At 35.7% G+C, this 27,511-nt stretch overlaps 1 protein-coding gene across 3 annotated transcripts in view; it reads right to left on the reverse strand.

The window, feature by feature from the left end:
• Positions 1 to 5,026: 5,026 nt before the first annotated feature.
• Positions 5,027 to 27,511, reverse strand: part of RIPK2 (receptor interacting serine/threonine kinase 2) — a 35,424-nt gene continuing 12,939 nt past the window's right edge. Inside the window, exons 5-12 of one of the 3 annotated variants that reach the window (XM_032249774.1) lie at positions 25,274 to 25,431; positions 23,405 to 23,454; positions 22,377 to 22,538; positions 15,163 to 15,248; positions 11,192 to 11,281; positions 8,691 to 8,784; positions 6,493 to 6,654; positions 5,027 to 5,935 (exon numbers count right to left, since the gene is read on the reverse strand). In XM_032249774.1, the coding sequence (XP_032105665.1) occupies positions 5,598 to 5,935; positions 6,493 to 6,654; positions 8,691 to 8,784; positions 11,192 to 11,281; positions 15,163 to 15,248; positions 22,377 to 22,538; positions 23,405 to 23,454; positions 25,274 to 25,431 (1,140 nt within the window). In that variant the 3' untranslated portion in view covers positions 5,027 to 5,597. The remainder of the gene's footprint in view (positions 5,936 to 6,492; positions 6,655 to 8,690; positions 8,785 to 11,191; positions 11,282 to 15,162; positions 15,249 to 22,376; positions 22,539 to 23,404; positions 23,455 to 25,273; positions 25,432 to 27,511) is intronic. The other 2 variants (XM_032249761.1, XM_032249768.1) reach the window with 2 other exon arrangements.

The raw sequence follows: 27,511 nt of genomic DNA on the forward strand, positions 1-27,511 counted from the left end.
CCCTATAAAGTATGCCAAGGTTTGGAATCAGGACAAGCAGATATATACTACAGGGAAATCTATTTTTAAATCAGCGTACGAAAGTATACAGATAGTACTGTCGGGAGATGTAATAAATTGCCTCACAAGATAATAAGCTCCCCCTTAAACAATGGAAGTATTTGCTTGTGAGATAAATGTCTGTTAACATCTTTCTGGTAGAGGATTTTGAAGCATCAGATGCACATTTGTTCCTTCCAACCCATTCATTAATTATATGACATTAAATTTTAAACAAGAAAGAAAGAGTAACAAAATAGAGGTCGTGTAGAATAAATTCCCTGAAAAGGATGAAAAGGGATAGATAGGTTAAATAAAGAAATTTTGTTTTTAGGCTGGGCGCAGTGGCTTACGCCTGTAATCCCAGCACTTTAGGAGGCCTAGGTGGGTGGATCACGAGGTAAGGAGTTCAAGACCAGTCTGGCAAATATGGTGAAATCCTGTCTCTAATAAAAAATACAAACATTAGCTGGGCATGATGGTGCGTGCCTGTAGTCCCAGCTATTTGGGAGGCTGAGGCAGGAGGATTGCTGGAACCCAGGAGGCAGAGGTTGCAGTGAGCTGAGATCGTACCATTGCACTCCAGCCCAAATGACAGAGTGAGACTCTGTCTAAAAAAAGAAATTTTGTCTTTAAAGGAAATCTGGGTGCTTGAAAAGAAATGATCCAGTAGAGAGAGAGAAAAAGCAAGAGACAGTCTGGGAACTAGGCTGTGTGGGAGATGAGAGGTACAGTTTTGAAGAAACACATTAATGAAACTGATGTTTGTGAGAATGGCTAATCATGAACGTGTACTGATTTTCTTTCTCTCCCATTTGGCCATATTTTTTTCTTCAGAAACTGAGTATTTGAAGGGGCTGAGGGTAGGCAGATTAATGGTAGAGAGAAATAAAAAACAGCCCTCATGCTTGACACAACCATGGTGACATCCCAATCTTTCATAGTTATGCAAATTTCTTTAGTGTAACTTTCAGCGCAATTTAGTCTTGCTTCTTGTATTGATTCTTACATCAATTGGCTCAGCTCTACTGCTGACATAATTCAAGCTTTGTTTCTTTCTGAAGTTCTTCCCTAAAGAACTGAGTTGTAGATTCTAATCTAATGATCTGATTTTCATGTTTAAGTGAAGCTATCTTTCCCAAATTCAAAGCATGATTACAATTGTTTTGAGAATTCAAATTGGATGCAAAACAAAAGTAAAACTGTGCAATCAAACATCAGCTCAGAAACTGTACATTCTGAAGGTGTGTGGCAATCAGACTTCAGGAAAACACATTTGTGAACCTAAAGAGAAATTATTTTATGCACAAATCTATAGTGTTTCTTAAAGGGTCTTGAACTTTACCAGGAGTAAAAATCACTTGGAGAATTTATTAAAACAGATTCCTAGACCTCATCCCCCAAGATTGATTCAGTGCGTCTGCATAGGCACCATGGATTTCTAACATGCTACAGGGGATGCTAAATGTAGCTCGTCTGTGGACTATACTTCTGGGTAGCATGGCCTTAAAATGAACTGCAAGAAATGACATCTTTAGCATTATCTAATACTAGCTAGTTAAAAAATAAATTACTAGGCCCCTTCCTGGAGTGACTGCATTTTAATCTGTCCTTTTCTCACTACTTCCATGATTGCTGGCACATTCATGTCCTACCTATATTATAATTTACTTAGTAGTATTTAAATTGTCTTTTTATTTAAATATTATGAAATAAAACTTTAGTATAAACAGAAAACTACTTGTCCTATGTAGAAGTATAATTTTCAAATAGGATGTACTTAAAAAAAAAAATAAAATTCTTGCTAAATATTGTTTCTGAAGTTCTGAGTCTAAAGCCTATTCTCATCTTGTTAACAAGAGGGATAAGATGTTAGCACACAAATTGAGATATTCTCCTTTATTTAATTTTAAGACTCACAAAAGAACTGAGAAGAATGTCCTTTACTATGTGACACAAATGCCATTCAGTGCTGAGCCTACATATGACCTAAAATAATTCCTCTTGCTACTAGCTGTGCTTGCACTACATTTTGGGAAATGTGATTTAAAGGAAACATCTCCCCTTCTCTATTTTTCATTCCAGTACACTATTCATTCAAGAGTTATTCAGGAAGTGCCTACTCTATGCCAGGCCCTATTGCATACTAACTAGTCATATTCAGCATACTCTGTCTCGTCTTCTCCCAAGCAGCAGTTACTAAATATGGGTTATAATGAAAACCAACTGCTAAGATTTTAACAGTCACATGAAGAGATGATGAGAGCTCATTGCAGATTCATCTTGATCCCTGACAGCATCTTCTTATCAATGTTATTATTTATGCAGAAAAAGTTTGCAGAGCTGTGATGATGGATGACTACATGTGTGTCTTCCATACAGTAAATTTTGGGAGAAAGTGGCTGTAAGCACATAGCCATAAAGCACATAGACTATGAGGTGTTTTTTTTTTTTTTAATTATAGTTTAAGTTCTGGGGTACACATGCAGATCTTGCAGGAGTGTTACATAGGTATACACATGCCATGGTGGTTTTCTGACTCCATCCCCGTTTCACCTACATTAGGTATTCTTCCTGATGTTATCCCTCCCCAACCTCCCCATCCCTCACTATTGCTCCCCTAGCACCCCCCACAACAAGACCCCAGTGTGTGATGTTCCCCTCCCTCTGTCCATGTATTCTCCTTGTTCAGCACCCACTTATGAGTGAGAACATGCAGTATTTGGTTTTCTGTTCTTGTGTCAGTTTGCTGAGAATGATGGTTTCCAGATTCATCCATGTCCCTGCAAAGGACATAAACTCATCCTTTTTTTATGGCTGCATAGTACTCCATGGTGTATACTTTATCCAGTCTATCCTTGATGGGCATTTGGGTTGGTTCCAAGTCTTTGCTATTATAAACAGTGCCACAATTAACATATGTGTGCATGTGTCTTTATAATAGAATGATTTGTAATCCTTTGGGTATATACCCAGTAATGAGATTGCTGGGTCAAATGATATTTCTATTTCTAGATCCTTGAGGAATCACCACACTGTCTTCCACAATGGTTGCACTAATTTATACTCCCACCAGCAGTGTAAATAGCATTCCTATTTCTCCACATCCTCTCCAGCATCTGTTGTCTCCAGATTTTTTAATGATTGCTATTCTAACTGGTGTGAGGTGGTATCTCAATGTGGTTTTGATTTGCGTTTCTCTAATAATCAGTGATGATGAGTATTTTTTCATGTTTCTTGGCCGCATAAATGTCTTCTTTTGAAAAGTGCCTGTTCATATCCTTTGCCCACTTCTTGATGGGGTTTTTTCTTGTAAATTTGTTTTAGTTCCTTGTAGATTCTCAATATTAGCCCTTTGTCAGATGGGTAGATTGAAAAATTTTTTTCCCATTCTGTTGGTTGCTGGTTCATTCTAATGATAGTTTCTTTTGCTATGCTGTAGCTCTTAATTAGATCCCATTTGTCTATTTTGGCTTTTGTTGCCATTGCTTTTGGTGTTTTAGTCATAAAGTCCTTTCCTATGCCTATGTCTTCAATGGTATTGCCTAGGTTTTCTTCCAGAGTTTTTATGGTGTTAGGTTTTATGTTTAAATATTTAATCTATCTGGAGTTCATTTTTGTATATAGTGCAAGGAATGGGTCCAGTTTCAGCTTTCTGCACATGGTTAACCGGTTTTCCCAACACCGTGTATTAAACAGGAAATCCTTTCCCCATTGCTTTTGTCAGGTTTGTCAAAGATCAGATGGTTGCAGGTGTGTGGGGTTACTGGCGAGGACTCTGTTCTGTTCCATTGGTCTGTATCAGTTTTTTTGGTACCAGTACCATGCTGTTTTGATTACTGTAGTCCTATATTATAGTTTGAAGTCAGGTAGCGTGATGCTTCCAGCTTTGTTCTTGTTGCTTAGGATTGTCTTAGCTATGTGGGCTTTTTTGTGGTTCCATATGAAGTTTAAGGTGGTTTTTTCCTGTTCTGTGATGACAGTCAATGGTAGCTTGATGGAGATAACATTGAATCTATAAATTACCTTGGAAAGTATGGCCATTTTCATGATATTGAGTCTGCCTAACCTTGAGCATGGAATGCTTTTCCATTTGTTTGTGTCCTATCTTATTTCTTTGAGCAGTGGTTTGTAGGACTGTGAGTTTTTAGTTCTTCCCAGTGAATAAAAAAGTAACAGGGCAAAGTTCATTTTGTCAATACAGATATACCTCATCACATCAATATAAAAGTCAACTTGGGCCATTGATATTCAAAAGAACTTTTTTGTAGACTATGTAGCGAGAAAAGGGAAAGCTTCCAAAAGGAAGTTTTTCTATATCTATTATCTCACAAATAAAATTTATCTTAATGTTTTTTATAATTTAACAGGTAACTCGTGTTAAATTAGTTTTCATTTTTCCCTATTAATTTCTGTATTTCTGAAAGGCACAGTAAGAGGTACTATAGGTTAATGTCAAGCTCTAAAATGGAGATTAAAACACTTATATTTCTATTAAATATTTAACTGCCTTGATGCCATCTAATTTCTTTCATTCAAATTTTTTTCAGGTTGTGGGTTTGGTGCTTCCTATTTTCAATGTATCTCACTTTTTGCTGACTTCGCTATGCAATTCCCGAAAAGGGCTATTATTCCTTGTAAGTTCCCATATAGTAATATAACCCATTAACCAAAGAAGTGTTCACAGTGTACTTTTATTGTTTGGACTAAATTTGATATGCGCAAGTTAAGAAAGAAAAGTGCAGGCATTAGGCAGCAACTAAAAACAGTAGGTTAGAGCCATATCTGATCTGGAGGGCTGTACTACTAAATGCAAAAAGCAGGTTGCAATATGATGTGTTATTCTGATAATATACAGAAAAGATCCTTTCATACTCTAAATATAAGCAGGAAGAAAGGAGCAGAATACACATCAGGCTGTTAACTTTTGTTAGCTTGGTTGTTGGTTGACAGTAGGAAACATTGAGGTTAAAAATGGGGACAGACAGCCACTATTAAAATATTTATTTATTTTTCTTTATATTGTATTACCTTTGAAATATCTTTATAAAGGGAATTCATAAATAAAACTTTAAAATGTAATCTGAATAATGGAGTTTTAAATTAATAACCCTTTGTAGAGCAATTAAGCCTGGGATTTTAGGGCAGGGATTTTGTACTGTCTCTGGTGGGTCAAGGCTATATGCTTCATAAAATCAAATTGCATCTTAGACAAGTAACAAATAATCCTCAAAGAACCTGAATGTGAAAATGGCATCCATCAGCAATACATCATACCTTAAGGCACTGTTATGGACAAGAATAATTATTATCCTTTAAAAGTAGTTTCTATTAACAAAAGAGACATAAAAATTGAACTATTAACAAAATTCAAACTTTTTACTTGTATTAGTTTAAAAAAAAATACTGCATTGTCATGGAGGGAGACTAATATTTACCTAAAGAAGAATCTTTAATAAAGCTTTAATATTCATGGATTTTATATAAAAAAAATTTCAAAGCAACAGAGATATAAATACCCTTTTATAAAACGACGTTTTTTCTTGAAAAACACTCATTTATATGCTTTTATTTTGAAGTAAATTTAAAGCTGGTGACCTAGAAACCACTAGTATTTCCGGGTAAGGCTGAAGACCCATCTGTTTGTTATCTTTCAACTTTTGTACTACAACTTTGGCAAATTCTTCTCCTTGTATGTCAGTAGTGTCTAGTAATTGCCTGACTTTTGAGGTCCTTGTAGGCTTGGTACTAACAAGTTCATAGTCCTCTTTCATGATCAAGTCCCTGGACAGAAGGGCATCTAGTGATTGGTTAAGACAGGCTTCCGTCATTTGGTTCACAATGTCTTCCCTTTTGCTCTGGATCCACTGCTGGGCTATACCAGGCTGCAGACGTTCTGAAGAAGAATAAGGAATGAATAATTAAAAAGGTGAGGACAGATACATAGCAATGAGTAAAATTCCATGAAAAATAAAAGGCATAAAACCTAATTTTCCAATATGGAACACCAGCATTTAGGGGAATGCTGTTATTTTTCAGGAAACTTTAAAAGATTTGGGTTATCTCTCCCTCAATCCCCAGAAAAGGCATTGCCTTTTTATATAGCACAAATCATAGGGCAAAAGCCACTTTATTTTTCAGTTTTTACTTAAAGTCCATTTTGTTTCAAATATAAAAGATAACTGAAAATTTGTTAAACACACAAAAATAACTTTACTGTTAGTAATACGTTAATACCTCCTCTTAGCACTGCCTCCCTATTTAGATGTTCACAGAATACCATTTGGGCTTTGTCATCATTCCATCTTCTGGGATTTGTTTTCCTACTTAAGAAGGTATGTATTTATCATATTGAAGAAATAAAGGCAAACCACACTGTATGGTAAATAAACTGTACATAGATATGTGAGGTAAATGGCATCACTTATAAGGTGTTTCACAGTAAATATTTACCTGAGTTTCCTCTAGTTGAGAGTGGATTTATTATTGCTGAAGAACATGGAATGGTCTTGTGATCACAGAAGGTGGCCCTTTGAGATGCAGAAATGGTACTATCCCAACTGTGATTTACTGGACAGTCATGCAGCCTCATAAAAGAAAAGTCTTGAGTTTTTCCTACAAAACACAACATCTTCATTAGAGGTAGAATACTCCTTAGATATTCCTATTGGCTAAAATGTCAACATCTGAGCAGACAGAAGGTAGGCTACCACGACCAGCTAATTTTTGCATTTTTAGTAGAGACAAGATTTCACCATGTTGACCAGTCTGGTCTTGAACTCCTGACCTCATGTGATCTGCCTGTCTCAGCCTCCCAAAGTTCTGGAATTACAGGCCACCATGCCCAGCCATGAACCTTAGTCTTATATTTTCAAAAGACCTCTGGGCATCACCCCTTTGTGTGCTGCTAGTACCTCAAATTAAAAAAAAAAAAAAAAAAAAAAAAACACGTTAGAAATGTAATTATTCATCTTCACTCTAAAACTTGTTTTAACTTATTTTAAATTGAGACAGACTGTTGCTCTGTTGCCCAGGATGGAGTGAAGTAGTGCTATCTCAGCTCACTGCAACCCCTGCCTCCCGGGTTCAAGTGATTCTTGTGTTTCAACCTCCTGAGGAGATGGAATTACAGGTGTGTGCCATCATGCCTGGCTAATTTTTTTGCATTTTTAGTAGAGACAGGGTTTCGCCATGTCAGCCAGGCTGGACTTGAATTCCTGACCTCAAGTGACTCACCCACCTGGGCTTCCCAAAGTGCTGGGATTACAGATGTTAGCCACTGATTGTAGCCTGTCTTAACTTTTATTTCTTTTAATGGCACCAATGTTCTCCCAGTGCCCCAGCTTAACAATTTATTTGGCTTTACCTCTTTTTTCTCTCTTTGCTCCTCCCAGTGAAAAGTTACAAAGTCCTATCATCTAGTTGTCTATAGCATCTCATATACCACCTCTCCTTTCTTTCACTCTGGATCAGTTCTTATAATCTCTCTCTGGTACTACAGTAATAGTTTCCTAACTAATCTTCCCATCACAAGTTTCATTTTCCTTTCAAAATACCCTACATATTCCAGCCAGAATGAATTTTCCTAAAGTAAAAAGTTTTATGTGACTCCCTTGCTGAAAAAATTGCAATAGCTGCTTCCTACTCAAGTAAAAAAGTCCAAATAGTTTAGCTGAATGTTAGAATTCCTGATATGACTCCAACCTACTTAGCTCTTACCTTCTTTCATTCATCCTCTTTACTAGCTAAACCAAATTACTCACTGTTCTCTGTATTTTCTTGCTTTTGTACCTGTATGCGGTTCCATTTGCCTGGAATGCCTACTCTTTGTAACTACAGATCCAGCCTTCAGCCAGAAATCGTTTCATGATGACAATATGGTATAGTAGAGTGACATGATAATATTTATCAAAAATCTTAGATATGCTAGCTACGAGCTATGTGATCCAGTATCCTTAATCTGTAAAATGAGGACATTTCTAGGTTGTTGTGAAAGTACTTTGTACAGTGTTCCTCTTCCACTGTGCTACCATAGCTCTAGATCCACATTTCTCTTATATCGCTTTCTATCTCATATAATAGTTATTTAGAAACATTTCTCCTCTTTAAGAGATTTTTTTTGCGGGCATTTTATGGGAGTGTCTAACATAATGCCTTTTAAAATTTATTTTTTGACACGGAGTCTCACTCTGTTGCCCAGGCTGGAGTGCAGTGGTGCGATGTCAGCTCACTGCAATCTCCCTCCTGGGATTCAGCCATCTTCCCACCTCTGCCTCTGAAGTAGTTGGGACTACAGGCTCCCACCACCATGCCTGGCTAATTTTTGTATTTTTAGTAGAGATGGGGTTTCACCATGTTGGCCCGTCTGGTCTTGAACTCCTGACCTCAGGTGATCCACCAGCCTCGGCCACCTAACATTCTGGGATTATAGGTGTGAGCCACCACGCCTGGCCAAATATAATGCCTTAAAACTTAAATGTATTTGTTGACTATCGCACTACTGTTTTCATATCTTTAGACTCTGTCACTTTGAAAAATGAGTTATAAATGCAAATTAAAGTTCCATAGAAATTATGACTGCTTGCCAAAAATATGATCTTGAAAGGAAATGGAAAATTTGCAAGTTAATAATGATTGGAAAATGTACATACTAGATAAAAAATCATTGTCTTGAGGAGCTGACAGGGACCTTGAAGTTCCAGGGGAACCACTATCTTTATGGGGCTGAGAGGATCCACATGATTCCTAAAGGAAATAGAAAATAAAGGGTTTAGGTTAATACAAATTATAGAGCTTTAATTTATAAATAGTTCTTGGTTGTGGCTTATTACAAATGAAGATCAAAACTAATTTTTTTTTTTTTGAGATAGGGTCTCACTGTGTTGCCCAGTCTGGAGTGCTCACTGCAGCCCTGTCCTCCTGAACTCAGGTGATCTTCCCACTTCAGCCTCCTGAATAGCTGAGATTATAGGTGCACACCACCACACCATGCTAAATTTTGTATTTTTTGTAGAAATGGGGTGTTGCTAGTCTTGAACTCCTGTGTTCAAGTGATCCATGCGCCTTGGCCACACAAAGTGCTGGTATTATTGGTGTAAGCCACTGTGCACAGCTTACAAAACTACTAAAAATTAAACTTTACAAAATTCAAGAAATACATACATCTATAAAATAAGCAACAAAGATAAACTTATTTTCTTAATTAACACAAATGGGGGAAACAGGGCAATAATGAAACATTTTTTTTTTTTTTTAGTATTTTTTACATGATCTTGGAGGCTCCAGCCAGTAACTAGAATAGTGAATGAGAAATTTGATATCTTCAAGTCTGGTCTCCTACAGATTTAGAAATGCTTGTTCTCAGCACCTCAGGTTCCTTCTATATGGAAGCATGGGAAACCATGGAAAAAGTAATGGAGAACTTTACTCCTAACTCTGTCATGGAATTACCAGTTAACTTTCAACAAAACTCTCTGGTTCTCAGGTTTTTGGCTGTATTATCTGCAGTATCTATCAAAAAATATGCACAAATGGGCTCAAGGATCAAATTAAATACTGTATGTCAAGTGATTAAAAAAGCGATGTACTAAGGTTTGTTATAAAGGTATTACAGGTTGAGTATCCCTTATCTGAAATGCTTGGAACCAGATGTGTTTTGAATTTTGGATTTTTTTCAGATTTGGAATATTTGCATATATATGATGAGATATCTTGGGGATGGGACCCAAGTCAAAACAGAAAATTCATTTATGTTTCATAAACACCTTATACACACAGCCTGAAAGTAACTTAATTCACTATTTTAAAATAATTTTGTGCCTGAAACAAAGTTGTTTTTTTTTTTTTTTTTTTTTTTTTTGAGATGGAGTCTTACTCTGTCACCCAGGGTGGACTGCAGTGGTGCGATCTTGGCTTGTTCAAGCAATTCTCCTGCCAGCCTCCCAAGTAGCTGGGATCACAGGCATGTGCCACATGCCCAGCTAATTTTTGTATGTTTAGTAGAGATGGGGTTTTGTCATGTTGGCCAGGCTGGTGTTAAACTTCTAACTTCAAGCGATCCACCCACCTTGGCCTCCCAAAGTTTTAGGACTACAGACTTGTGCCACTGCGCCCAGCCCTAAAACAATGTTTTGACTGCGACTCATCATATGAGGTCAGATGTTGCTATGATTTAATACGGTTTGTTTGTCTCTACTAAATCTCATGTTGAAATTTGATCTCCAGTGTGGTGGTGTTGGGAGGTGGGGCTTAATGGGAGGCGTTTGGGTCACAGGGAAGATCCCTCATGAATAGCTTGGTGCCATTCTAGAAGTGGTGAATGGATTCCTGAGAGAGCAGACTGTTAAAAACCTGACCTTCATTTTCACTCTTCTGCATCCTGTCTCACCATGTGATTTCTCTGCGTAGCTTCCTCCCTTTCCACTTTCCACCATGAGGGCAAGCGGCCTAAGGCCCTCATCAGATGCAGATGCCCAATCCTGGACTCTTTGGCTACCAGAATTATTAGCCAAATAATCCTCTTTTCTTTATAAATTACCTAGTCTCAGATATTCTGTTATAGCAGCATTAAACAGACTAACAGCAGTGTGGAATATTCGACTTGTGACATCACGTTGGTGCTCAGAGTTTTGGATTTCGGATTAGGGATGCTCAATCTATGTTACTTTTCTTATTCTGTAAAATGAAGATACATATACATTCTTAAAGGCAATTACTAATATGAAATAAGTCTGAATGAATGCTACTAAAGAAATCTTTTTTTCTTGGGGAGCAATGTTTTCCTCTCAATAATTAGTATAAGACGTAAGAACAAAGTATAAATACAGTGTTAAAATTGTAATCATGATTTGCCTATATACTGCCCTGGGACATCATTTATTCTACAAAACAATGACAGTGACAGAACTCAATGCCAAACAAAAAGCAATAATTGTGATTAGATGGGATGAATAATGAACTGAGAATCAGTAGAATTGGGTTTCAAGTTGGAGACTGCCATGAGCTACTGAACAAATCCCAAAAGCTTCCTGGGCTTTAGTTTTCCTTCTATAAAAGAAGGGCTTAGACCAAATGGTTTTTCATTAGACCAAATGGTTTCTCAAATTATTCTCACATTTTGAGTTTAATATAAGATTTTTTTTTTTTTTTTTACCTCCTGTGGACCATGATTTACAGGTATGTTCACAGATAATTCCATTTTCTTCTTGTCACATAGGTGAATGGCACTTGAAACACTCTGTAACTGGAATGAATACATAAATATACATATACTTTAATTGGAGGTGATTAGGAAATTATAGAAGTAAAATACAATCTGCTTAACACATTTTATGTGTTTATGCAAAAATACATGGAAAGAAAATATAAAGAGTTGAGAATATAACATGTAGCTGAAGGCAGACTAGAACAAGGGAAACAACTTCAGAAACACAGACTTTGAATCCTGCCTCATATTAATTGGTTACATTTAGCAAATTATTGATCTCTCAATGTCTTGGGGCTTCATCCTTAAAATCTAATACCTACATGCTGGATCGTTCTAGAGACTGAGCTAATAAATATGAAATGTCTGGTACAAATTAGGTACTTAATAAATTTGGGGGAGTGTGATTATATGTCTATCTAAAATTATTAAGTATTGGCCATATTTTAGGCACTGGCCTGTAAGTACTATTATTATTTTCATTTTATAATTAAGAAATTGAGGCTTGGCCTAAGTAAAGGAATGGTGGGGCCGTGGAGCCAATCAGATGTGATTTAGATTCTCACATCTGTTTCATGTGGGACATTAGATTTAATCTCAGTTTACTTATCTGTATACTGGAGATAAAAATGTCTATTTTGAAGGATTACTGTAAGGAAAGTGAAAAGTAAGGTATGCAAAAATGCCCTAACATTACTTGTAAGCATTCAGTAAATGGTAGCTGCTGAGTAGATGATATCCTTAAATACTATTCTTTTGTATTAAAATTGTTAAGTGATTTATTCCTGGCTAAATAAGCCAGACTTGGATTAGTTTCCATCACCACTCAGTGATTTAAAAACAAACCTATCAATCATTTTCTTCCCCAGACCATCATAATGCCCACTGCTCTTCAGAATTTGGAAACTGGTGAATTCTCATCCAGCCATCCATTATTCACACTTACTACTGCCTGCTCCATTTACATGTCTAAGGAACTTCAGGAGGAAATTACTCCTATTCATCTGTTTATATAATGTACCTAGCACAGGGCTTTATACACAGCAGTTCGATAAACATATATAAATATATAGTTATATGACCCTTTAAAATGAAATTTTAGTTTTTTCTGTTACGTAAGGTTTTTCTGTGCTTATAAAATTTTCCAAAGCATTTCTGGTAATGCAATATCCTTGAATTAGTAACACTGTTTTTCGTAACTTATCAGTTATGATAATTCAAATTACTTGTTCTAGTGAATTTGTCCCTAAGAAGAAATGAAAATTTAAAGAAAAACTAATTTTGTTCAGTGTTTATTATTCAAGATGTAGAAACTAATTACCTAGGAAAACAAATTATGGGAGCTGATTCCAAGAGTTGAAAAAATGTAGGAAACTCAAAACAAATTTTCCTAGTAATCTTTATTTTCATATTTTTTTTTTCTTAAGAGACAGGGTCTTGCTATGTTGCCCAGGCTGGACTGGAACTCCTGGGCTCAAGCGATCCTCCTGCTTCAGCATCTAGAGTAACTGGGACTATCAGCATACACTATCACACCTAGCTCAGACATTTCTTTATGAAAAATCCTATTTAATTTGTATTCTACTGTTGTCCCTGACATTAGCTTACTGCATGAGGTGTACATAGTGACTAACTTCCTTATACAGTAGTCCCCCTCTCATCCTGGTTTCACTTTCCACAGTTTCCGTTACCCTTGGTCAACTGTGGTTTGAAAATATTACATGTAAAATTCTAGAAATAAACAATTTCTAAGTTTTAAATCAGATGCAATTCTAAGTGGTATGATGAAATCTTGCACCCTACAGCTCCGTTCCACCCAGGATGTGAATCATCCCTTTGACCAGCATATCCATGCTGTATAAGCTACCACCCTGTTAGTATCAGGTCGACTGTCAGGATCACAGTGCTTGTACTCAAGTAACTTTTTTCTGAGACAGGGTCTCACTCTGTCACCCTGGCTAGAGTGCCAGCTCACTGTAGCCTCTACCTCCTGGGCTCAAGTGATACCCCTATCTTAGTCCTGAGTAGCTAGGACTACAGGCATGTGCCATCACACCCAGCTACTTTTTTTTTTGTATTTTTTATAGAGAAGGGGTTTTGCCACATTGCCTAGGCTGGTCAAGTAACTCTTATTACCATTTAAGTCAACTCTTAGGCCCAAAGTGCAAGAATAGTGATGCTAGAACATTGTTAGAATTGTTCTACTTTATTATTGCTTATTGTTAATGTATTACTCTGCCTATCTTATAAATTAAACCTTATCATAGGTATATGTGTATAGAAAAAGTATGTATATATTATAGATATGTATGCACAGTATACGTGTGTGTGTGTGTGTGTGTGTGTATAGGGTTCTGTACTATCCATGGTTTGAGACATCTGGCGTCTTGGAATGTATCTCCCATGGATAAGGGAAGACTATTGTATCTTAGTTACCTCATCTATAAAAATCAGATGGTATTCTTGCCCTATAAGTATCACAGAATTAATACAAATTTTTTTTTTTTTTTTAAAAACAACCCTAAGTGGAAAGAATATGGCAACTTAAAAAAAGTAGCTGAGTGTGGTAGTGCATGCCTGTGGTCTCAAGCTATTGGAGACACTGAGGTGGGAAGGACTGCTTGAGCCCAGCACTTCGAGGTTGCAATGAGCTATGATCCTGTCACACACTCCAGCCTGGGCAACAGAGGGAGACTCCATCTTTAAAAATTAAAAAAAAAGTTTGAATCTATTAAGGAGTAGAGAAATTGGTATACTCTGAAAAATACTACCTACTCAGAAGTGGGGGAGCCAGTGAAAAGTTATTAAAAGAACAAAAACACAGTTCCTCTTTAGTTCCTTCCTTTATACATTTCCCTTTGAAACCAAGGGTGATGCCACTAGATCCAGCAAGCCACAAGGGGCAAGCAAGCCACAAGGGGCAAGCAATGTCATTTAGTGATAAAAATTGTAGATTTTGCTTGTTCACACCCCAAGAGTTTGGCTGACTGCTGGTTTTTATATTATATATTAAGTACAATTTAATGAAACCCACATCCCCTAACCAACCACAGTTTGTTAGGGCAAAGTAAGCATAGTTTAGGACTTGCCCTAATGCTGTGGTTGCTTTTTAAACAATTTAGGATGGTATTAAAACAACAACAACCCCACAGTAATACGTCCCTTCAATTGTTCTGACCCATAAGAGTCAGACTGAGTAAATAACACAACTCTCCTAGGTAATTCATATCAACTGTTACCGCTCCTTTGGTCTAAAAACATGAAGTGTTTGAGAGGAAAAATAAAACAAACAACAAACATACTTTGGTCTCAATTATAAAAAAAATTCTACAGCTAAACTTAGCAAGGAATCTCAGAAAAAAAGTACATTACCTAAAAAGAGAAGTACAAGAACCCAGACATCTATTATTCTGTAGGCATTACAACTTTTGGAAAATGAACGTACATTAAAAAATAAACAAATGCCTCTAATGGATCAGTGCATTCAATGTACACAACTGGCTTAGCTTACAGATTTTCAAATTTACGTCTGATATATATAGGTTCTGGAAATGTCTTTTTAAAAATATTTTAAATAAAGGTAGGGTCCTGCAGTATGGCCCAGCTGGTCTCAAACTCCTGTGCTCAAGTGATTTGCCCACCTTGGCCTTCCAAACTGCTGGGATTACAGGTGTGAGTCACCACACCTGGTCCTGGAAATGTCTTTAAAATCTGAAGGTGGCCATTTGAATGAAACAGAAAAGCTTTTGGTGAAAAAGGAAAAGTAGCATTCACAGTCTCTGGTAAATTTTCTCACTCCAAAACTGTAGCTTACGTCTGTGAAAAGTTTATAATTAAAAACTACGCTTAACTAAAAATCTCCATGAGTAATATATAGTTGTTTAAATTTCTAATTTCCAGTATTTCATTTGGCAATTTACCTTTGTTTTCTTTAGCTGAATAACAGCTTCAAGAAAAGTTATCTCTTCAAATGTTCTCAAAACTGGTTCAAGTTCTATTAAACATTCTACATAAGAGAAAAAAAATACAGTTTGAGTTCAGATTGCTTCTAATTATTAAAGTGAAATCTAAAAAATAATCCCTCATAATTACAGTCACCTGTTTTTCAACAAACGTGCTAAGCCAATTCAGTGGGGAAAGAATACGATAGCCTTGTCAATAAATGATGCTAAAACAGTTGGATATCCACTTGGAAACAGATAAATTTAGATCCATACCTCACACTACACACAACAACTAACTTGAAATAGACCATACACCTAAATGTAAACATAGTGGAAAATCTTCATGACCTGGGGTTAGGCAGAGTTCATAGATATGACATCAAAATGAAATCCATTAAAAAAACTGAAAATTGGACTTCAAAAAATTTGAACACTTTTGCACTTCAAGATAGTATTAAGAAAAAATAAAGATAAGCTTTAGACCTGCACAATATATTTCCATGTCATGTATCTGCTAAAGGGTTTGTATCTACAATATATATAGACTCATGACACTCAATAATAGGAAAATTAGCAAAATTAAAAAACAAAAGATTTGAATTTCACTAAAGGGGAGACACAAATGGCTTCAAGAAGCACGTGAAAAGATGCTTAACATCATAAGAAAATGAACTTTAAAACGGAATGAGTTTAAAATGCCATACTCACTAAAATATAATTAAAAAGACAAAGTAAGAAGTGTTGACAGTGATGTGGAGAAAATAAAACCCTCATACATTGCTGGTGGGAATAAAATAATGCAGCTACTTTGGAAAACAGTGTGGCAATTTCTTAAAAATGAAAGATAAATTTATCATATAACCCAGGATTTCTACTCACAGATAATTTAACCAAGATAAATGAAAATATATATTCACAGACTTGTATGTGAACTGTCATAGCAGCATTATTCATATAGGCAACAAGTAGAAATAATCAAAATGTTCATCAACTGGCCAGTGGATCAACAAAATGTGATCCATATGATGAAATATTATTCAACAATAAATTACTGGACTATGATTCATGCTGAAACCTGGATGAACCTGAAAAACATTTTGCTAAGTGAAAAAAAACAGATGCAAAAGGACCACACATTACCATTCCATTTATAGGAAATATCCAGAAAAGGCAAATCTAGAAAGACAGAGACTAGATTACTGGTTACCGAGGGTTAGTGGTGAGAACAGGCAGTGACTAAATAGATTTGAGGGATTTTATGTGTGTGTGTGTGTGTGGGTGGGTGGGGGTGAGATGGAAATATTTATGGTAATGGTTGCAGACTATAATATTATTAATACTAAAAAAGTTAATGAATGTACACTTAGAATGAATTTTATGGTAAGTAAATTATACTTTATGCTTTTGCAAAAAAGAACCTATGATTCCTCTCCACTACTGTGTTACTTTGCAACTTAATATGTACATTAGTTGAACAGTTAAATCCATTTTCAGAATATATATTCTCTAGTCATTTTTTCAACAAAAGTTTACTGATCGTCCTCTTTTCCTTAATTCAGTTAACCTATATATTTTTTTAAAAATAGGAAAAATATTGCTTGCTTTTAGTTTTTCAAGCTTCTTTTATTGTTTATTACAATTTCTTTTGTTATGAACTTTTCATTTTTTTAGTAGATTTATCCAAAAATAGGCATCTTGTGCTTACTCTGATAGCTCGAGTTCCCTTTGTAATTTCATATTCTTCCATTTGGCCATATTGACAGAATTTCTCTATTGAATACACTTAAGCTTTCTCTTTTTTTGTTCTTCCTTTCTCTTTCAGGTTCACAGAACCTGCTTTTCACCATTTCAATACACACTAGAGCCTTAAAATAAAACTGATAGACTGGATAGGCAGTAATGTGTTTATAAATCACTGACGGTACCTTCCCACTGAAACTAGGAAGCAGTCATCCTAGGAAAAAAAAGTTGTACTTTCATTTAAAAACAGAGTCCAAAACCTAACAATAACAACAAAAGCAGTAGTATCCCAAAGGCTATAAATGAAGATGTCTAAGGTAGACAACAGTACTTTGTAAGAAATGTGATAAATTAAATACACACACACACACACACACACAGACTATTAGATACAAAGCTGAATATGTTTATAGGCAATTTCAGTTAAAGAGATAGTTTAAAAATCTGAGTTCTTATTACTAAAAAAAGCAATGCAACGTATTTTTCATTGAATACTTATATCCATTGTTCATCAGCATTACATTTACAAATCAAAAGTTGCTAAGGTAATGGGTTCACATTTTATTTCTTTTTTTTCCAGAGCCATGAGGAAGGGTACATATCTCTTTTGTCCTCTTTGCCATTTCCAAATAGTAATTTGTTCTTTCTGTGAAAATTCTAGCCTCTCTAAAGTTCATGCTATTAGGCAATACTTACTTCTCTACAAACTTTTGCTTTTCTCCTATGTTCATGGAAGATTTTGGCTTCTGGCTTACTGATTTCTTCACCCTGCACTATCAGTGCTCCACTGAATACCTGAGAGGAACCCTCTGCAAATCTCTGGGGTTCTCCCTCTGTGTACCTTTCTTTCTTTCTGGCGCAATGTCTGTGAAGTCTAACTGCCTTGGTCTACCCACGCTGTCATCCGTGTCTCCTTAACCGTGAGTGTCCACTGAGCTCCATCTCATTTTCCTCTCCCTGTGCTGCATCTAGAAACTGTCAAGGCAGGAAGTTAGGCAATCGGAAGGCTCACTCCATTTGTTTCCCATCCATCAGAGGTTGCTGTTGTTTCCTGATATTTAGTGTCTTAAAACCACTGTTTCACATATTTTGTCTAGGTTTTTCAGTTGTTTCAGGCAGGAGGGTAACTTGGCCCCTGTTACTCCATCTTGACCAGAAGTGGAGTCACTGGTTTCTCTAAATTAATGGCCCAAACTGGACACTAAATACCACTTCTCAGCAATTCTATTTTGTTTCCCAAATATATCTACTATTCTGTTCTCATAGATAAGTGGTTCTTAAAGTATGGTCCAGGGACCCTGGTGGGGGGTGGTTCCTGAGGGTTCATGAAGTCAAAACTATATTCAAAATAACAAATACTAAGACAGTATTTTCCCTGTTTACTGTCAACTCCACACAAGTATATAGTGGATTTATCCAGAGGCTAAATAAGGTGTGAAAAGATCACTGCTTCAACAGGTAATGGAATGTGTTCTTATATATTCCTACATTTTAAAATCCCTTGGTTTTAATTTCTAATATAATAAATACTAATAGATATGACCCACATATACAAAAGCTCTTTGAGGTCCTCAATACTTTTGAAGATTCTTGAGACCTAAAAGTTTGAGAACTGCTGTCTTACATGATCATCTTGTACTGTTAGAGGAGACACTTAAGTCCTTTTCTTCATGTTTCCAAAGGGAAGATGACATTTCCCATTCCATCCTCAAGAAGAAGTATAGAAGGAATTCTTCCAGCTTTTTTCTGCCCCTCAGTCATTCCTCCTTACACTTACCTCATTTGTTAATCTTGGAGAAAAACTCAGCATGCTTAACTGGTACCCTTGCAGTTCTCTCCTTCTTTTAGAAGTCACCTTACCTAAAGAATAAATACATTTTCTGCTCCCCTATGAAGAAGCAGGGTGGGGCCTGTGGTGGGCTGGTAAAGCTATCAACTGTAGGAGTAAAATACTTATATTAAGCCCATTTGGCTGCAGATCTAAAGGTACATTCTCCAATTAGCTTTATAAGTAATGAAACTGGTATTTTGACCACCATCTATCTTTCTTCCCTGGCTTTTTAAAAATATATTCTGAAGTTAGGGAAGGCAGGGTTAAGAGGCATTGTACCTTATCTTCCCCTTTTCAACCTCTTACATCCCATCCTCCATCCTTCCTTTGAGCTGATCACCTGCTCTCACACTACACTAAGAAAACAGAAGCCACGAGAGGGAATTCCCTCAGGGTTCTACTACCAGATCTACAAACTTCCTGTACTTGTATCCATGTCTCCAAGCTCATTTCCCTTACAGTAGAAAAAAGTGTCCGTATACTCATACAAATGTAAACAGTATCACTTGCACTCTGAATATCATTTCCTCCACCTCTCCAGCATTCTGTTTTTGATACTCACTCTCAGCTCTTGCACAGATAATCTCTGACTCTCTACTGGACCATCATGCACAAAAATTCTAATATTATCTCTTATCTCTAGGATTTTTTTTTTTTTAAGAAACAGCATCTTGCTTTGTTACCAGGCTGGAGTACAAATGCAGTGGCACAATCATAGCTCACTGCAGCCTCAACCTTTTGGGCTAAAGCAATTCTTCTGCCTCAGCCTCCCAAGCAGTTGGGATTACAGGCATTGTACTATGTCTGGCTAATATTTTATTTATTTATTTTTTTTTGGTTGAGACAGTGTCTTGCTGTGTTGCCTAGGCCGGTCTCAAACACCAGAACTCAAGTAATCCCTCTGCCTTGCTCTCTCAAAGTGCTGGGATTATAGGCATGGGCCACTGTACCTGGCCATAGGAATAAATTTTGACCCCATATTATACTTTAGCTTTCACCTTATTTTTTTCTGCTTCTATTCAGAGCCAAGCATCTTGCTGGAATTGTCCATACTTGCCTTCACTTCTATCTATTGTTTTAAATGTACATCAGTCTTTTGTTTTCATATCTTTACTAAAACTCCATTTATTTGGGTTACCAGTGATGACAATGTTGGATAATCCTGTTTATCTTATTTGGCCTCCTGGCAGATTAAACATGTCTGACTATTCCTGTCTTGACTTCCAAGATACAAAGACTATACTCTCTACTATCCTCTCTTCCTCAATCTTTTTTCCTCTTCCTTCTCAATTTCGAAGTGCTAGAATGCCTCCGAGCTCTACTGTGGGTCCTCTCTTTGCTATCTACATTTCCTTCTTAGGTGAGCCAGTCCAGACTATCAATAAGTTAGTGATGTTCAGTTTTATATTAGGATCCTGGCCTCTTCCTGGAACAACAGATTCATGTATTGTTGTAGTAGCAGCAGCAGTTATTATGACTATTTCCACTTGCTGGCTATTATAAACAATGCTGCTATCACTAATCACATACAAGTCTCTGGGTTAACATATGTTTTCATTTCTCTTGGATTACCTGTTAATAGGATTGCTTGGTTGTATGGTAAATTTATCTTTTATTTTTAAGAAACTGCCAAACTGTTTTCCAAAATGGCAGTGTAATTTTATATTCCCACCAACAATGTATAAGCATTTTGGTTTTTCTACATCACTGTCAACACTTGTTATTTTCTGTCTATTTATAGCTATGTTTGCGGGTAGGAAGTAGTAACTCATTGCAGTTCTAATTTGCATTTCCAAATGACTAATAATATTAAGCATCATTTTATGCACTTTTTAGCTATCTGTGTATCTCCCTTGGTGAAATTGAAATCTTTTACTCATTTTACATTGTGCTTTATGTTCTATTATTGAGTTGTCAGGGTTTTTCATATATTCCAGAATCAAGTCCTTTAGCAGACACATGTTATGCAAATATGTTCTCCCAGTCTGTGGCTCTGCTTTTCTTATCTTTTCGGAAATGAGGTCTTGCAATGTTGCCCAGGTTGGAGTGCACTAGTTTTTCAAAGGCATGATCACAGTGCACTATTATATGTCTTCAAACTTCTGGGCTCAAGTGATCCTCCTGCCTCAGCCTCCTAAGTAACTGGGACTAAAGCTGAGGACACTAAATGCCTGGCTTTCTCTTCTTAATAGTACCTTTTGAAGTGCAAAGTTTCCAATGTTTTCAAAGTCTAATCATAAATATTTTAATGAATCCTGTTTGTTGTTTACATCATATTTAAGAATTCTGCCTAATCCTAGGTCATGAAGATTTTCTTCTACATTTACATTTGGATGTCTGAACCATTCTACCTCTGAAATATTATCTTAATTCTGTAACTCTACTATCCCCAAAATTTCCATCTAATTAGAAAATTCCTTCTGGGCGCCGTGGCTCACGCCTATAGTCCTAGCACTTTGGGAGGCTGAGGTGGGTGGATCACGAGGTCAGCAGTTGCAGACCAGCCTGACCAAGATGGTCAGGAGTTCAAGACCAAGCCTGATCAAGATGGTGAAACCGCATCTCTACTAAAAATACAAAAATTAGCTGGGAGTGGTGGCTGGCACCTGTAATCCCAGCTACTCAGGAGGCTGAGGCAGGAGAATTGCTTGAACCTGGGAGGTAGAGGTTGCAGTGAGCAGAGATTGTGCCACTGCACTCCAACATGGTGACAGAGTGAGACTCTGTCTCAAAAAAGAAAAATGAAAAAAGAAAAAAAAATTCCTGAAAGTTTCTTTTCTAGCCTTTTTGCTTCCACTTTGGCTTCCTCCAATCAACTTTCCACACAGCAGTAAACATTTCACCTAAACTTCTATCAGGTCATGTCACTTCCCAGCAAAACATACTTTAATGGCTTTCCATTGCACTTGGAATAAAAATCTAACCTTTTTATGATGGCCAACCGCCTCTCTCTTACCTCTCCAATATAATCTAATTCCTTTCCTTGCTCACTATATTCCAGCCACACAGGCCTTCTCACTGTTCCTTGAAAATATAAAACTTTTTCCTCTTCTAGGCTCAGAGCCCTTATGCTTGCTGTTTTGTTTGCCTGAATACTTTTTCTTCAGCATTTGAATGACTGGCTCTTTTTCAAGCTTCAAATCTCAGCTCAAATGTTTGCTCCTAAAAAAAGGCCTTTCTTTGCCTCCCTAAATTAAGTCTATGACCTAGCTTATTTCCTTTTAAGACTGTCACAATCTGTATCTTGCTTATTTATGTGTTTTCACTCTGCCTTCTCAACTAGAATGTGAGCTAGCTACAGGAAGTTTGTCTTGTTTACTACTCTGTTCCCAGGGCTCACTCCAGTATGTACACAGCATACAGTAGGGGTTCAAGACATATTTGTTAAATATATGAAGGAAAGTGTTAGTCCTATCACATGAGTTCTTTTTGTTAGAAATTCTCAATTCTGCTCTAGAAGGAGTGACTCCAATATAAATACTATGATAGAAGAGGGAAAAGAATTTAAACAACTTCTAGCTAGTCATCTAATTTGCACAATTTTTTAAGGAATATTTTATTCACAGTATATTAACTACTTATGTAATTCAAAGAGTCCAGATTAAAACTATATACTCACTTAAGAAAGATGGTCTTTCATCTGGATTTTGTGCCCATCCACTTTCTATTAGAGAGATCATATGTGCCCGGTGAGGTATATCATATGGCAAACTTTCTTCATTAATAACAGGTCTGTGTCCTTGTGACACACTATACATTATCTGCAAAGGATTGGTGACATCTGTCAAAACAAATGGACTGCATCTGTTAGAAATATATTATGATTCAGCATATTACTTACATTCTAAAACTAAAAGAAAATAAGTGAATATTAAAATTTTAGGAATAATTCACTACCCTCTTTTCTGTAAAAGAAATGTATATATCCCAAACCATTGCCAGACTTGTCTGATTCCTTTGGAAGGAGTTTATATCCTCATCTCATTAATTCTGGGCTTGGCCATGTGACTGGATTTGCTCAACAGAATATTTGTAAAGCAGAGCTGAGCAAAACCTAACAGAGCCAAGAAAGGCTACAGCAACTAATATTTAATGTGAATGAGAAATAAATGCTTTTTTTCTAAGCTAGGGAGATTCTGAGGTTGTTTTTTGTTACGCAACAAGCTGACCTATGCAAACCTCAAAATAAAGAAATAATATTTTCAAGGAATAAAAAGGACAGATTAGTCTTCAGTGTTTGCTGGTCTTTATAGACAGAGTAGTAATTAAATTATCATATAAATAATTTTACAGCTAGAATGGAACTTGGAAATAGTAATTTAAAATTCTTATGCAGGTGACAAAAACGAGGACTTAAGAGACTGTGTGACTTGATCACAGAGATAATTACTATCAGAGCGGGAATTCAAGTCTGGGTTTTTCTGATCTTTAATCCAGTACATTTTCTAATATAGTAGACTCACAACTGGATCCTTAACCCAGTATGCTTTGTAGTATGTGATGCATTCACAATTGATAAATTATTGTTTTAGTGTGTTTTCCACAAAATGAATAAGCAGATTTAAAATAACATGATTTTTAGATAGTTCTAAGAGTGACCTACTAACATGATGTTATTGAGCATAAAAAAAGTCAAAACATACTTACCTTCAAAAGGCTGTTTTCTGGATAATACTTCCCATGTTATAACTGCATAGCTGTTTAACATAAGAACACACATGTTATGCATTTTAAATGACCTCTGCATAATAAACTAAAATAGCACTATTTTTAAAAGCTGACTGTGAAGATACCATTTTTGCAAGTGATAAGGCAGCAAAGAATTACTGTATACAATGAAGGTGATGAATGCTCATCTAGTTTTGTTTTGAAAGAAAATCAATTTTAAGTTAAAAAATTAGGAAATTACTGTAATAAAGCTTAATGTTACATGCAAGATTAACTTTTTGTGGATGATTTAATACTGGGATTAATTAATGAACACCCACATAAGCTATGCCCTTTAATTAAATGATAATATTTTTCATACAGAACAAAGGGCAAGAAAAAAATTCTCATGTAGCTCTATTCTACTGACTTTTTTCTGCTCTCAGCGCTCTCTTCTTTGGTAGTGGAAATAATCTACCTACAATTTAGCTTCAGTTGTCAATTACAGGGTTACGCTGCATAGAGTTTATAATTAGAATAAATGGTTAAACGGGATATAGGAATTTTGCCACACCCCAACATTAACCATGCATTCAAAATGGACACATGGAATTTATTACTACCAACACCTTGTGTTACAGGAAGAGTGAGGAGTACAGAGGGAATTCCTACCCAAATAAAGGAATAATATTTCCTCATTTTTCCCTGACAGAGAGTACTGAAATTGTACATAAAGGCAGAATTCACAAAATGAATGACTAACAGATTTAAATTGGCCTATTTTTATAGAATCAAACCAGCTTTCAAGAATTCTTGGGTAGAACATGACTTTTGCCTTAGGAAGATATTAATACATTTTCCCTTCCCTCAGTACATCATTCAAAATGAATTTAAAAAATCAGGAGACAAAATATAAAAGGACAGTTTTTTACATTCATACAATGTGAATGTAAAAGACACTGTATGAATTGTTTTATTGCAGCCACGAAAATGGATTGGCTCGCTTTGGATTTAATAAGAGATAACAAAAATTAAAATGCTTTTGAAGAAAAGGAATATGCAATTTAATTAAATTTATAGTTTTCTGGTAGAGATAGAGCATTTGTTCCTAAAATGATTCATTTTTAACAGGTTATTTATTAAAGATGGCAAAAAGCCATTTAAAGAACTATAAAACATGTTAATAGAAAATTTAGAGTCTACTTTGGCATTCATTAGTATATTAAAAGAGCTAAGCATAACTTATAAATGAGGTGAATGTCCCTATCTCCTAAAACTACGTAAATAATCATCTTCCTTTTTTTCTGGTTAAATAACCAGCGTCAAAAATAATGTGTTATGCTTATTACTGCATTATGAGATTATAAGTAATATGCATCTGAAATATGAAAATACGATCTTCTCAAACCCACCAATTTGTTGAATAAAAAATTCACAAACATACAAATATTAGGGGTTCTTTAAACAGAAACATCCCCAGTATGATTAAGAGTTTGTCTATTTATCTAAAAAGATGTATAGATATGAAAGGCTAAAAGGCTGAACAGGTTGAGAAACTTAATGCTAAAATGTCAGAAACCACTATTTCCCTCTGCCTTTCCAAGTCACATATGACAAAAATCCTTAACTATATTATAAAGTGATAGGAATAAGAAGATACGCTTTAAAATTTCTTTAAAGGATGCAAAAATTTCTTAAAGCAAGTCATTAAATTTCTTTAGTTTCAAAATCATTAATCACTGTGGCTTCCAGTTTATTTTCACCACAATTATGAGGGAAGAATAAAAATCAGTTTAAAATGTAGCTTCAAAATTCTGGTGGACTAATTTTGTGTCTGAGACAAGGTTAACTGAGCAAAAGCAACTTTACCTGTATATATCATGCTTGATACTGGCCCTTGATTTTTGCCCAGGTTCATAGTTTTCAGGTGGCATATAGATAATTGTCCCTCCTTCTGGCGCAGATTTGCTACTTCGTGATTGTGAGAGGGACATCATGCGCCATTTTGATAAACCAAAATCTGCAATCTGTAAGGGAAAAGAACAAATAATTGAATTAAAAATTTTTCTCTTTAAAAAGTCCAAAAGTCAACTATCTTTGTGTCTATTCACTGCATTTAGTTATCAATCGAGAAAATGTTATATATTTTAATATTTTATTTCTATGTATTCCGCCAGATTCTTACAAAATTAAATTCCATAGTGCTGAGCCAAATAACTCTAGAAGCAATACATAGTGACTTCAAGTTTAATATAACATTACAAATTTCAAAAGAGACTAATTTTTGAAAATTAAAGAGAAGCATTTTTTATCTGATATTCTCAATGAATGAGTACCTTGCACACCTTACTTTTCATGATATATAGCTTGATACCATATGCTTTCTACATCTCAAAGAGCTGCTAAGTGTACTTACATCTCATACAATTGTCACTGATCATTTTTTTACAATTCTGGTTTATACAGTTGTATTCATAATGCCCTAAAGGTAGCATCCCTCAATTATGAAATAAGCAAAATCTCAATAATATTAAAGATAATTATTATACAATTTTATGCTGATCACTAAAAGAAGTATTTCGTGGAAACAGTATAATTGCACATAAAGCATATTTATGTCCAATACAATGGTTGCCTAAAGAATTATCAGTGACAATATTCTGTGCCTTTGAAATGTCCTTTATAGTTATATTTCAATTGTAAATCTTGTGCAGATATTATACAGTATCTTATAACTCTTAATATTTAAAAGCTTCCTTATTTATTTTTTTAAAATGTAAGACAAAATATTAAGAACCAAAATAATATTTAATACACAAGGGAGTATGGGAAATCCTTGAAGACATTTAAATTACTTAGAATATTCTACTGTATACTTTAGAATTCAGCAGAGTGAAATGCACTCCATGCAGCACATCATTTGTTTCCATTGTTTACTACCTACATTTTTTACTGGTTTTAACAAAATACATAATTTTTATTAGCATTTAGATGAATTTGAGATAAAAAAAAATGTGACCTCCACCCCAAAAAAGGAGGGGTAGAATAAATGAATCTTTCATTCATTTGCTATAATAAAAGAGTAAATTTAAGGAAAAAATAAAAAATTTAAAACTGAATTCACAGCAAAGGACCAAGTATATGCTATTGATGCATGAAAAGGAAACTAGAGGTCATTAACTATTACTCTGCTTTTGTTTTCTCTATCAAGAATAGTTTCTGGTCCAAGACGAAGAAAATAAAGTCTAAGGAAGTTGGAAAGTTATGCAAGTATCATATATTTCAAGTTATTGAGATAATTTGCAAATATCCCCTTTTGCAAATCAACATTTGCAATCTATAGAAATATATGGAGTATTCTAAAGTACACAACCTAGGAACCTAAGGATAGGTCTGACATAGTTGTAGGAGCCACCCTTAAATTCTGGTGTTTTAGTCCTCTCACACTGCATCAAGTCTCTCTTATTAAAGGGCCTTAATTTCATTTATAAAGGAGAAGCCCTCCTGGCTTAATCACCTCTTAAAGGTCCCATCTTTCTTGATAATATAACATTGGCAACACCTAAAGTTTACAGGGGACACATTCAAATCATAGCATTCTGCCTGTGGCTCTCCTAAAATTCACATCCTTCTTATATACAAAATATATTCATTCCTGCCCAATAGCTCCCTAAAGTCTCAACTTGTTCTAGTGTCAACTTTAAAGCCCAAGTCCAAAGTCTCATCTAAACATCATATGGGTGAGACTCAAGGTACAATTCATCCTGAGGCAAATTCCTTTCTAGTTGTGAGCCTGTGAAATTAAATAAGTTAAGTGCTTACAAAATAACCCATTCCAAAAGGAAGAAACAGGAAAGAAAAAAGGAGTAACAGGTCCTAAGTCAGTCTAAAACCGAACAGAGCAAACAACATTAAGTCTTAAGGCTTGAGGATAACCTTTGACTCCAGGTACTACAGTCTGGACACACTGGGGTGGGGTTGAACCCCAAGGCCTTGGGCAGCCCTGCCCCTATGGCTTTGCTGGATATAGCCCACACTTCATTTCTTATGTATTGAAGTCACATGTTTTGGTATTCCTAGGCTGGTGCTGCATGCTGGTGGCTCTAC

The sequence above is a fragment of the Sapajus apella genome, unplaced genomic scaffold (assembly GCF_009761245.1).
Source record: "Sapajus apella isolate SASKATOON/1434 unplaced genomic scaffold, GSC_monkey_1.0 scaffold3, whole genome shotgun sequence".
In the NCBI taxonomy this organism is placed as follows: domain Eukaryota; kingdom Metazoa; phylum Chordata; class Mammalia; order Primates; family Cebidae; genus Sapajus; species Sapajus apella.